This window comes from Labeo rohita, chromosome 12 (genome assembly GCF_022985175.1).
Source record: "Labeo rohita strain BAU-BD-2019 chromosome 12, IGBB_LRoh.1.0, whole genome shotgun sequence".
NCBI lineage: Eukaryota > Metazoa > Chordata > Actinopteri > Cypriniformes > Cyprinidae > Labeo > Labeo rohita.
In genome coordinates, this window is record NC_066880.1 from 14,552,588 (window position 1) to 14,565,511 (window position 12,924).

Sequence of the window (12,924 nt, forward strand, 5' to 3'; positions counted from 1 at the left end):
GGGACAGTAGTTTCCCCCTCCGGTGAAACCCTCTCTTCTTAAGCCAACAAACTTGGAATAAATAAAATACTTTGTCTCAGTTATTCTATGCATCAATAATTGTCGATATACACAACGCAAATGAATGTCCTCGAGCACTCACCGCACAAAATATATCTCTTTACCATCTTGACTGGAAACAGATTCAATCTATTTATCTTAAAATGAAGCTCTCCAGCATATGGCTACAAGTGTACCAGAAGAGGGGAAAACTGCAAAAATATATATACATACATAAACAATCATCTCATAAAATTCAATTAAACACTCATTTTAAAGCTACACACCAGAGCAGGTGAAGTCGATGAATAAACAAGCAAAAAGGGAGGAACAAAAGAAGGCCTCCAGAGCATGTCTGTCCGATGATCACACAGCGCAGAGAGAGAGGAAGAAAAAAAAAAAAAAAAAAAAAAACTCGCATGTGAAGTAAATGGAGTAAGAACGTGAATGTATACCATGAAGCTAATCAAACAATAAATGCACGTATGAAAGTGTTACGCATGAGCATGTACAAATGGGTGCGTGAAGGTATACGTATTGTGTATCAGTGTGAATAAGGGGTACATTCATTCAAATCTGACTTTCCTGTAAGTACACCCTTACAGCATGGTTCACCTTTTACAGGCACGGTTCAAAAACAATCCTATGTTAAGGATTACAAAAAAAAAAAAAGAAAAAAAAAATCAGAACCACTCATAATGAATATTCAAGTACCTATCAGCCAGTCTGAGGAGAGAGCGAGCCCCCCACTCTTTCACTCTGCTGTTAAAGGAGAAAAAATATATATAGCTATATACACATACATATTTCTGCAGTTTCACTTTAGAAATACTCTACCTTCTCATAGTTTCTTTCATATAGTTTTTTTTAGGTTTTTTAAATGTTTTTTTGTAATCAAATGTGAGTGCAATCAAACAATACCAATTACGCCATATAATCTGTAATAAAAAAAAATTAAAAATGCTCAGTCAAAATGATAAGAGGGGGAAACTATTTGAAATTTGACCATTTTGTTAGAGAAAACCACAAACCAGAAGGCAAGCTGATGGGAGAAACTCAGTGGGGAGAGCAGGGAACGAAGAGTGCTGCGAAAAAGAGGAGGAGGAGTTCAGTTTTTATGTACTGTCTTCGAGGCGACTGTAAGGAAGTCACCGTGACAAGCTCCTCCAAGTTCAGAGCGTGTCTGCCGTAATCTCCTGCTGTCAAGATTGAGTTTCAAGAGCGTCCTTAGATTTTTTTTTTTTTTTTTTTTTTTTTTAATTTTCATGTTTAACAGCAAGCACCAAAATGAATGACACTAGAAGAAAGTTGCCTCTGCCCCAAAAGAGAAAAAGAAAAATCCACAACAGATACATTACATTTCTGTGGCTGCTGTCCAGCTGGTGGAATAGAGCCTGTAAGAGTCAGGGTTAAAATAGAGGGCGGCAGAAACGGTGAACGAGAACTGAGATCATGCCTCCAAAAAGCTGCACATGCGTGGTGTGAAGAGGTTCAAAGAGAGCCGCGGCTGAACGAGGGTCCCGGTCCCTCTCAGAGCTCGCTGGCCCCGCCCTCCTCCAGCTGAGTTCAGAGTTCACGCCTCCAAATTAGCATCCAGCAACTTCTGTTCAAGCAGTTGCGTCGCTGCTCGTAATCGACACAGATTTCAGGAGGGAAGGGGGTGGGGGAGTAAAAATTAATCTCTCTACCATACAATGCAGTTCTAAAAAAAAAAAAAAAAAAAAAAAAAAAAAAAAAAAAGAAACATAACATTTCTGTAGTTTTCTCATCTTTTAAAAAACAAGTGTATGTATCCCAGACTCGTTGTTTAACATTTCCTATGACGCTCTCCGAATTGAAACCAAAAAAGTGTGAGCAAGGGTTTTCTTGAGTGAATTGAGGACATTCTCGTGTGGATTCAGAAGCCGGTGGCTGCTCGGGCTACCAGGGGTCGTCCAGGTCACCTCCGCTCTGTGACAGGGAGAAAACAAGAAAGGAAAAGAAATGAGCAAACCCAGAAAAATTAAAAGGGTAAAAAACACTCACTAGTGAGAACTGGGGATGGAAAAGAAACAATGAAACATGAGGGTGTGAAGGACAAGAAAAAATGAGTTTTTCCTCATTTTTGAATTTTAGACTAGAAAACAAAGCATCGACAGGGTTTTACATAATTCTGATAGGAAAAATAAATAAATAAGTTTGGAGTCAGGAAGATTTTTATATTTATGTCCACCAAAGTATTTTTTTTCCCCAAGGCTAATGTATTTTCCCCATTGTTTTCAATGAGAGCACTGCGTTTATTTTTGAAAGGGGCTATGACAAGAGAAACCAAATTTCCCTTAATCTTTTGACATAGAAGAGGTCTTTGTATGCTTAATACATCCTGCAAGTTTCATCAGTAAAAAAAGCATTTATATAATAACCCTCAGAAAAACGCTCATTTGGATCCGAGGTACAAGGTGACATCACCCGGGCGCAGTCGTTTGCATAAACATCGCCTCCAGAGCAAGACGTCGATGAATAGACCAATTATAGGTTCGTAAACATTCGGGATGTGGAAAACCCCGGAGTGACATCACACTGATACGGTACAAAATAGTTACATTTTAAAAGATTATAGTCGGCACCAATAGCCGACATATAGCGCAATTGTTCTCACAGCGACTCGAGTTCGAATCCTGGCTTGTGGTCCTTTGCCGATCCCACTCCCCTCTCTCTTCACCCTGTGCTTTTCCGTCTACTCTATACTGTCCTGTTCGAATAAAGGCATAAAAAAGCCCAAAAATAAATACAAGTTTAAAAGATTATAAATAATATTGATTAGATGTCATTTTCAAAATGTTCAAAATCGCTGTCACCCAGCGATAAGCACTGTTATTGAACGAAATTTATGTTAGATAGTGGGACAGTCTTACAGACTTGAAACAACGATGATGTTTTTTTGCGGGCGGAGCCTGGTTTTCAAGTGGCAGTCTATGAAGCCATGGAATAAATTTTTTAAATTTGATCTTATATTTCAAAATTCTGACTTTATTCTTGTAATTCTGAGATTATATCTTACAATTCTAATAGGGAAAAACAACTTGTCATTCTCTCTTTTCCCCTCGGCTCAGAATAGTTTACATCTCACACTTCTGGCTTTTTTTCCCCTCAGAATTTGAGTTAAATTGAGTTATAAAGTCCGAATTAGAAGATATAAACTTGCATTTGCGAGAAAAAAAAAAAGTCTGAATTGTGAGATAAAATATGCTATGTTAACAGTAATAGGTTTAAATAATGTCATGCTGTAACTGTAGGGCTAATACGATACTTCCCTATGAACAGCATATGTGAACACTATGTAGACCTAGACCTATTGTTTAAGTCAAATTTATGCTTTAAATGTAGAGTAATCATAGCAGTTTCCATTCACTGTATGTACGTTTAAATGTCTGCGTTTAGCTTCAAATGGCGCCTTTGACGACAATATCCTATAAAAATTATTTTCATTCCGATTTTGACATCAAAAGGCACAAAAAGTGTTTTTTTTTCCTCTTATTCCATGGATTTTACCCATTTACCTCCACTTGTTACCAGTGTTTGACTGCAACCACTACGTGCACAACTGTAACTGATGTCTATTCCAAATTGGTCTATAGTCATCTTCTCACCACAGGCCCCGCCCACCGGCATTTAGTGGCTTAATGGCTGACACTTCATTACGCGTCAAAAGCAAACAGAAGTTACTATCGCTGCCACTATCTTGTCTACACTGAAAACAGAATACAGATGTGCATTCACTTTCTGACAGTCCAATAAGACAAATGGAGTGAAAAAGCGTTTGGTTTAAACAGCTCATTTGTGCCTTTGTGCAGATATCAGAAGGATCCCAGAGTAAGGAACAAGTGGATAGTTTATTTTTAATAGCATCCCAGATCGTGTCAGGATTGCCGAGGATTGTTCGGACTTCAGAACATTTTGTTTTGTAAATGAGGCACGGTGTCACGGAGAGTTTCGTGACACCGCAATCATAACAGTGGCTGATAACTAAAGTCTTAAAGGATCTGTCCCTTAAATGGGTTGTTTTAGACAGAGGGTCAGAGTGGGGGTTAAAAATCATTTTTCCACCAGTTTATTTGTTTGTTTTTTTGTGCAAAAAAACTCATTTTAAAATCCATGTCATAACCCCTTTAAAGATTTTTTTTGGGCTTTTTTTCCTTTCTAAGGATAGGACAGTTTAGTTGACAGGAAGCGAGGTGGTGGAGAGAGAGGGGGGGAGGGATCAGGAAAGGTCCGCGAGCTGGGACACCAACTCAGGACGCTATATGTCGGCACGCAGCCCGCGAGGCTATCGCTGGCATTGGAGCGCCACGTTTATTAAAACACCAGGAGTGGGACAAGATATTCAGATTTTCTCAGCACCAAAAGTTTAAGAATGTTCAGCTTTGGGTAAAACCCAACACTCATCACTATCATTTTTTAGTCAGCCGTCCAATCACAGTGGAACAAATTCTACACCATCTAACCACCACATCCTGCATGTGCAACAGAAGACAACAAGAAGCATGACAACGGAAGTTATTTAAAACAAGGGTCAGAGCAAGGGTCAGAGTACTTTTTGTCAACATTTTTTGTATTCATAAATTATCTGTGAAATCACACTTCCGTGTCATAACAGCCAAAGTGTTTCAACTGGGGGGTGGGGGGGGGAGGGATGCCAAGTTTTGACTAGTGCATTTTTGTTTTAAAACGCTTAACTTTTGCTACGGTCACGCCTGTCTTTCGCCAGACTTTCGAAGACACTGCAGACACAGTTTTAGTGTGAAAACGCCGGGAAAACTGAATGAATGAATGATCATGCGACCTGTGTTTTCGTTTGTGCAGTGTGGACGGAGATGGTTTTGGAAACCGTGAAAACGCCAGTGTAGAAGAGAATAGTTTTCATTTTAAAATACAGTTTTCAAACAAAAGCACTATTGTAAAAAGATGGCTAAAAACACTTTGGTGGACACATGAACGTATTCAGCACGGATGCTATATTTCACAATATTACTGTATTTTTGATCAAATAAATGCAGTCTTAGTGAGCATAAGAGACCTTACATGCTTCAAAACATCAAATACAGACCCCAAACTTTTAGAGTTGTGTAGGTGCCTCCGAACCTACAGGTGACTCCAATGTAGACAGTGGGCCAAAATACTAGCCAATAACATTAAAAGAGCATAAAACCAAAACTGGAGAAGATACATTAATTGGTACATTCAGAAAAAAAGGAAGATGAGTCAATAAACAACAACAAAAAAATAAATAAAAAAATAGTAAAATAAATGGGTGGGAAAAGACCTGCAAAGCCTGGCCAACCTTCCATTTCTAAAGAAAACACTTCCCCAATCTGAAACCTGCTTTTAAATGATTAAGGCACATTTGAAGCTTACTTACCTCAAGCCTCAAACTTCCACTAACAAGCTCATGAGTAAGAGCATAAGCCATATCTGATTATGAAGGATCGTTACGAGTGAACAAGTTCTTGCAAAAGCTAGAAAAAGCACTCATGACACCAAGTATTTGGTATGTGGTGTATCATCTCATATATAATAATGAATGGCAGCAAAGACAGATAGCAATAGTTGAATTTGATTTATTTCGAACTTCAGCGTGAAACAAAATTAATACAAACCTTTGCCCAGGAAGAAAAAAAAAGGAAATCAGAAAATCTGCAAATACTGCTCTATGGACAATTAAGCTCTCTGATTCTGCTGAGCCTGTATATTAGTAACACTAGTTTAATATAACAATGGCAGCATTATGCATGCACTTACGCTAACCGTTAAGAGGATTATACAGTTTGTGTTATGCATTAACTTCCAAATCAACAAAGTAATCAGCTCCAAATGGCTTGATAAATCCGCCAAAGAAAATGCAAAACAAAAGCAGTTTGGAACATCAGATATTTTGTGATATAACAACTCAAATGAACAAAATTCAGCTTGCTTTCCAGAAACTCGGGTCATAAGAACAAGATAAGAAGCCTTGTGCAAATACTGCAGTGTATAAACATTCAAGAATGATCATGTAGCAGCGTTGCCTAATGTGTAGATTGCATCAAGTTCTTCTAAAGGTAAAGCAGTCTGTATTGTCTCCTTCAATAAATGACTTTTACATTGCAAGTCATTGACTGATTGGATCAGCACAACAGGCGACAGGAGAATTTTGCAAGAACATATGATTGTGTAAGTGTCTATAATCTCATACGGTCCATGCTTATAAAGCCAGTGCATTTCCATTTTGTGCTTCTTTCTCAAGGACACACCTGGATAGTAGAGTTAACTGTGAACACTCAAAGAGCAGACACAGGACAATCATATTCGAGAGGTCAGCTCATTATAAACTGATATGAAAGAGATATGGAGAGAGGGGAAGATACACACACAGCATTGAGTTCCCTTTTAAATGGTGAAAGAATTGCTTTTTGATCAGTTATTCATCTCACATTTCAAATGTTTGATTCACACACACATACACACAAGCACACTACATAAAGAGCATAATAGAAGCTGTACCTGATGTTTACTACAGTACGTTAATATCCTATAACTATGATCAGCCACGAGACAACCCAGGATACGGAGTACACATGCGTCGCATGGCACGAGAGCAAAAAGTTGTGTGTATTCTTGGCACGACCCAGATTGTCCGCTTAGACCATTGCTATTTTAAACTTTTAACTACTTACATGGGTTAACTCTTTGGGTGTGAAATGGTGATGATCAAATCATTTGGGGGTGTGACAGTATTTAAAGGGACAGTTCACTAAAAATGAATTTACCCACTCAAATTCATGTCATTCCAAACATGTGTGAGTACTTTTGCAGAACACAAAAAAAAAAGATATTTTGAGCAAGATTTTGCAACTGAAGTATTTGATTGTACAAACAAAAAACAGCAAAACCAAACTAAACCAAACTAAACCAAACTAAACAGAACATAAAAAAACGTCAAAACAAACAAACAAACAAAACAAAACAGGAAAAAATAAACAAACAAGACAAAAACAAAAGACAAAAAACAAGATGAAAACACTTAAGACAAAAACAAAAAAAGTAATGTTCAGCAAAAGTAATGTTACTAAAAATAAGACAAAAAAAACAAACAAAAGAACAAAAAAGACAAAAAAACAAAAGACACTAAACAAAAGTGAAAAAACAAGAAAAATAAAAAAAACAAAACAAAAAAGGTATTTTGAACAATGTTTTTTGCAACTGAAGTATTTGATTGTACAAACAAAAAACAGCAAAACCAAACTAAACCAAACTAAACAGAACATAAAAAAACGTCAAAACAAACAAAAACAAACAAACAAAACAGGAAAAAATAAACAAGACAAAAAACAAGATGAAAACACTTAAGACAAAAACAAAAAAAGTAATGTTCAGAAAAAGTAATGTTACTAAAAATAAGACAAAAAAAACAAACAAAAGAACAAAAAAGACAAAAACACAAAAGACACTAAACAAAAGTGAAAAAAACAAGAAAAATAAAAAAAAAAAACAAAAAAGGTATTTTGAACAATGTTTTTTGCAGCTGAAGTATTTGATTATGCAAAAACTAAACCGAACCTAAAAAAAAAAAAAAAAAAAAAAAGAGACAAAAACACAAAAAGAAAAAGAGACAAAAACAAACAAACAAACAAAAAAAAAAAACTAAAGGAAAAAAGACAAAACACAAAACAAAAGAAAAAAGGGACAAAAACAAAACAAGAGACAAAAGAAAAAGAAAAGACAAAAACACATCTTCTACATAACACAAAGATATTTTGGAAGAAAGTCATTTAAGTCTGGAACGACACAAGGGTGAGTAGATGACAATTTTCACATCTAGGTGAACCATCCCTTCAACACTTTATTAGATTATACCTCCATGTCTCATTTTAAAAACACTCGGCTAAGTGCAGAGATATGAGAAAGTGCTTACTGCAGACAGAGCTGGGATATGCCAAGGTTAACCTCACTGGCAGTTGCAGAGCAGGTTTTTAATGATAAGAATTCTGCGCAAAACTTCCTCTGTTTGCAACTTCTACTGTTTGCAGAGCTCACAAACACAAAACATAGACCCAAAGTGCTATTACGAATCCATAAAAACCTGCACTGGAAGTGCTCGAAGGAAGAAGATTGCCAAAAGCAACCTAGCAATCTGGGCCAGAGAGCAGGTCTGGGGAAAGGGGGTTTGATAGCAGGGCTGGGTTTAGTGGGTACTAAATAGGGTCATGCAGTAGGGGCGCCAGAGAGCTTGTCCAGTGACGTAGCGGCTTCGTCCTGTCCCTCCTCAGAGGTGACGGGTTCAGTGGCTGGGGACGGCGGGGGAGAGGGAGGTTCCTCCTTGGGGTCGGTCCGTGACGCGCCGCCTGTCCCGCAGGACAGTCGGTAAGTGCACAGCGCCTGCTCCAGCACTTGGCGGTATTCGCCTCGGTGACTGATCCGGAACTGTCGTAGCGCCTCCAGCAGGTGGGCGGCGGCAGAGCTGCTCTCTTCTTCCTCCTCACCGCCGGCTGCTCCTCCCTGGCTGTCCTGGTGCAAGACGCCAGTGTCAGTGGACAGAGCAGGTTAAGAGACCCCGCTAAGAGCGGGCCACCTGCCCATGACCTTACACTGCCTTTTCATTTAAAAAGCAGCACGCTTGAGGAGCGATAAAATAAGTGGTGGCGAATGTGTGTTCGTCTGTGTGTGCGCGCGAGGGTGCAAAAGATGCAGGTGCTTGTCAAAACACGTCTCTTCTCGCAAGTCTTAGAGCAATAAACTCGCTGAAGTAAGCATTACCAAGATGCGGACATACAAATACAAACCGTCACAAGAGTGGCACAAGCACAGACGGACAAACAAAGCCAAGGCCTTGCACAAAAAGCCTTGCATTTACATCTTAAATGCAGAGGCACTGCTTTTAAAGATAGTGGGGTTTTAATCTGCCCTATATATAAAGCCATCTCTGAGTACCAGTTATGCTTCCCTAAGTAGGACATTTGCTAATCACTTGCTAAATGTATCACTCTCAAATGATGGAGGGAGTAAATGTATGCATGGTAACGTCACCTAGACCTACATTAAGGCTAAATATTTGCAGGTGTTATACATTTAAAAGTACTGTAAGATGATGAGTAAATGGATGGACTTAAGTCTAAGCAAGAAGACTCAAGTGACCTTTTGTTATGTTCTTATGAGATCAAAACGGAAAGGAAACACTCACCCCATCTTCTTCTCTGTGTGGGTTTAGCCTGTTGTAAACAGCCTCAATTACACTACGTCTGGAAGAGGAAAGAAGAGAGACAGATTAGACAGAACTCTGAAAACGCTACTGAGGATAGTAGTGAGAAATGCTTATCTGGTGTACAGCAAAACCACAGATGTGCAACACTGAGCTTTTTTTTTTTTTACACATTATAAAGAGGTTAATATTCACATTAAATTAGTTCACTTCCAGAAAAAAAAATTACAGATAATTTACTCACCCCCTTGTCATCCAAGCTGTTTGTTTTTTTTCTTTCTTCAGTCGTGAATAATTTGTTTTTTTGAGGAAAATAATTCATAAATTTTTTCCATATAGCGGACTTTTATGGTAGCTGCGATTTTGAACTTCCAAAATACAGTCGAAATGCAGCTTTAAAGGGCTCTAAGCAATCCCAGCCGAGAAAGAAGGGTCTTATCTAGCAAAACGATCATTAGAAAATAACTGATTGTTTCGCTAGATAAGACCCTTCCTTCTCGACTTGGATTGTTTAGAGAACTTTGAAGCTGCATTTAAACTGCATTTTGGACGTTCAAACTAGCAGGCACCATAGAAGTCCACTATAGGGAGAACATTCCTAGAACGTTTTCCTCAAAAAACAATTTCTTTACGACTGAAGAAAGAAAGACATTAACATCTTGGATGACACAGGGGTGAGTAAATTATCTGTAAATTTTTGTTCTGGAAGTGAAAATAAACAAAAAATTATTTGACCAAAATAAAAGTGATCATACAAAATGCATGTTATTTTTTATTTATCACTGACCTGAATAAAATATTTCACATAAAAGACATTAACACAGTCTATAAGGGAAAATATTGTTACCTGAATGATTCACAGCTGTGTTTTTTTATTTTGTTATAGCTGTTCATAAGCCCCTTGTTTGTCCTGAACAGTTAAACTGCCTGCTTTTCTTCAGAAAGACCCTTCAGGTCCCACAAATTATTTATATTTTTAGCATTTTTGTGTATTTGAACCATTTCCAACAATGACTGTACGATCTTGAAAACCATCTTTTCACACTGAGGACAACTGAGGGACTCATATGCAACTATTACAAAAGGTTCAAACAGTCACTGATGCTTCAGGAGAAGAAATTATGCATTAAGAGCAAGGGGTGTAAACTTTTGAACTGAATGAAGTTGTGTTCATTTTTCTTATTTTGCCTAAATATCATATTTTTTTTCCATTTAGTACTGCCCTTCAGAAGCTAAAGTAGTTACTCACAGGTTTCCCAAAAGACAAAATAAGTTACATTTATCCTAATCTTCAAATTCAAAAAGTTTTCACCCCCCGCCTCTTAATGCAGTGTTCCTCCTTCTAGAGCATCAGTGAGCGTTTGAACCTTCTGTAATAGTTGCATATGAAACCCTCAGTTGTCCTCAGTGTGAAAAGATGGATCTCAGAATCATACAGTCATTGCTGGAAAGGGTTCAAATACACAAAAACGCAGAAAAACTAAAGAATTTGTGAAACCTGAAAGATATTTCTGAAGAATAGTGGGCAGTTTAACTGTTTAGGACAAACAAGGGACTCTTTCTCTAAAACCATCACTAGACAAAAAAAAAAAAAAAAAAAAAAAAAACAGCTGTGGATCTTTCAGGTAACAACACAGTGTTAAGAATCAAGTGTATGTAAACTTTTAAACAGGGTCATTTTTATACATTTAACTATTGTTTAGCATACTACAGATTCTACAAGGTGTATGTAAACTATTATTAAAAGCAAATTATTACAGCTTTAAATAATTCAACACTAAAAGAATCACTTATTTTTAGCATGACCCAGATATCAATATAATATTGCTCTGCCATGTGTCTGCGGTTTACCACCCCTAATACAAGTAGTAAGGCAATTACAAAAATTGCTTTGATCAGCATAAATGTGATACAAAGGCCCGCAAGGACAAATGTAACTTAATTTTGGACCCCTACTTGCTAGCGAGACCACCGCCCGGTGGCAGGTTGGGGATGCTCTCAGGGCGAAGGTTGTGCATGACATGGCTTAGATCTGGGATGCCTTCCTCCCCTGACTTCTCCATGATTTCTGTGGGGAGAGACAATCACATTACACATGTGGGGCAACAAACTGCTAATGGAAGCCTGGAGCGTTTCCTCCGCCGTGACTGCTGCCGTGAAACCTTAGAACGATGCAGGCACGGGATCAAGCATCCCACTTAGAGAGACAGTGTGAGAAAAATAACATCCAGCCAGAGAAAGAACGCCAAACAGGTTTCATCACAGCTGTCCTAACTGCATATCAAATGGAAAAACACTAGAATTGTTTTCAGAATTAATACATTCCCCATCCAGGAAAAGATCCTATGATCCTCCAGATAGTTTAAGACATGCCAGAATGTTAAAAGAGAAGAACCAGAGGGAGAAGAGCACTGCAATCCAAACAGTACTCGGACAGATAGCAATGTCGAACCCCATGACCGACGGCTAAGGTCTGGTATTAGAACATTTTGAATTAAAAGATAGCCATTTCCATCACACTAGATGTATGATGCAGAAAACTAACTGAGAAATGAACAAGTGCTGCCTCTTACCTTCCACACGAGCCTCCAAAAACTTGTCCAACTCGGCCTCTCTCTTAACAGCCTCCTCTGATACCTTCGGTGCATTGGGGAAACATACTAGAACAACACTCATGTTGTCACGGCTTCCCTGGTTAATAAAAAAAAGAGATGGTACATCAAAAAAAGGCAGTTCACTAGACAAAAATCCAACCTGTCAAGCAAGTGTTTATAACACCACATGCTTCTATTGTAAACCACTATAAATCTAGACCGCCTCCAATTTCGCCAATATTTACCTCGGATGGAAATTTGTGACATCTATTCATAGTTAGACACTAAGCAGACCCTCACTGAGAAAAATCTTCCAAGTGGAAGGAGAGGAAAAAAAAACCTTAGTTTCCAATGTATATATGAGCCATACATCACAAAAAAAGCATGGAGAAGGTTACAGACTAATAACGGAAAGCCCTGACATCAACTTGAGCAAATCCATGCCAGATACAAGAGCTGTGACATCACTCACAAGGTCCCTGGTTCTGTCTGTGCATCTGGAGAGCTGGTGTCTACACAGGGCTCATGTGCTTTTTGGAGGGTATTAGAAGGTTTAGATTGTTGAATGCCATGGGACCATCAATGAAACACTTAAATGCAGCGTGGAAAAGGGGAGTAGGGATTGTTTTTATAAAATCACGAGTTACACACAGCAGGTCTGTCTAATGAGACTAGCAGGATTACGTAAAGACTCGATGATTCAGCTTCATAAGGCTGTGCAACTAATGTAAAACAGAACAAATAGACTTAAAAGGTACCCACTGGGACATAAACAAAGATTTAAAAGAAATGTTGACCCCAAAATGTCATTATTTACTCAGTTTGAGTTTTAATGCACACAACAAACACAGCACAAGCTGTCGAGTCTAATTTAAAAACATGAGCCCGGCAAATATTTTCTTGTCAATGAGTCAGTGGTTATAAAATGACCATTATATTATATTAAAAAAAATATGAAATTTAAATGATTATTTTAGTAATCTAACTTGTCCTGGAAATATTCTTCTAGAACATGGTCAAATTTTACATTACAAGTAACAGAAGTGCTTCTTCGCCAAGCAAATTTATAGTCCTTTG

The 12,924-nt window shown here is 38.0% G+C and overlaps 1 protein-coding gene across 3 annotated transcripts in view; it reads right to left on the reverse strand.

The window, feature by feature from the left end:
• Positions 1-1,271: 1,271 nt before the first annotated feature.
• Positions 1,272-12,924, reverse strand: part of ppm1bb (protein phosphatase, Mg2+/Mn2+ dependent, 1Bb) — a 31,520-nt gene continuing 19,867 nt past the window's right edge. For 2 of the 3 annotated variants that reach the window (XM_051124104.1, XM_051124105.1), the window contains exons 3-6: positions 11,827-11,944; positions 11,210-11,321; positions 9,236-9,293; positions 1,272-1,989 (exon numbers count right to left, since the gene is read on the reverse strand). In XM_051124104.1, the coding sequence (XP_050980061.1) occupies positions 1,960-1,989; positions 9,236-9,293; positions 11,210-11,321; positions 11,827-11,944 (318 nt within the window). In that variant the 3' untranslated portion in view covers positions 1,272-1,959. Of the gene's footprint in view, positions 1,990-7,748; positions 8,563-9,235; positions 9,294-11,209; positions 11,322-11,826; positions 11,945-12,924 lie in introns of those variants that run through there. The other variant, XM_051124106.1, reaches the window with a different exon arrangement.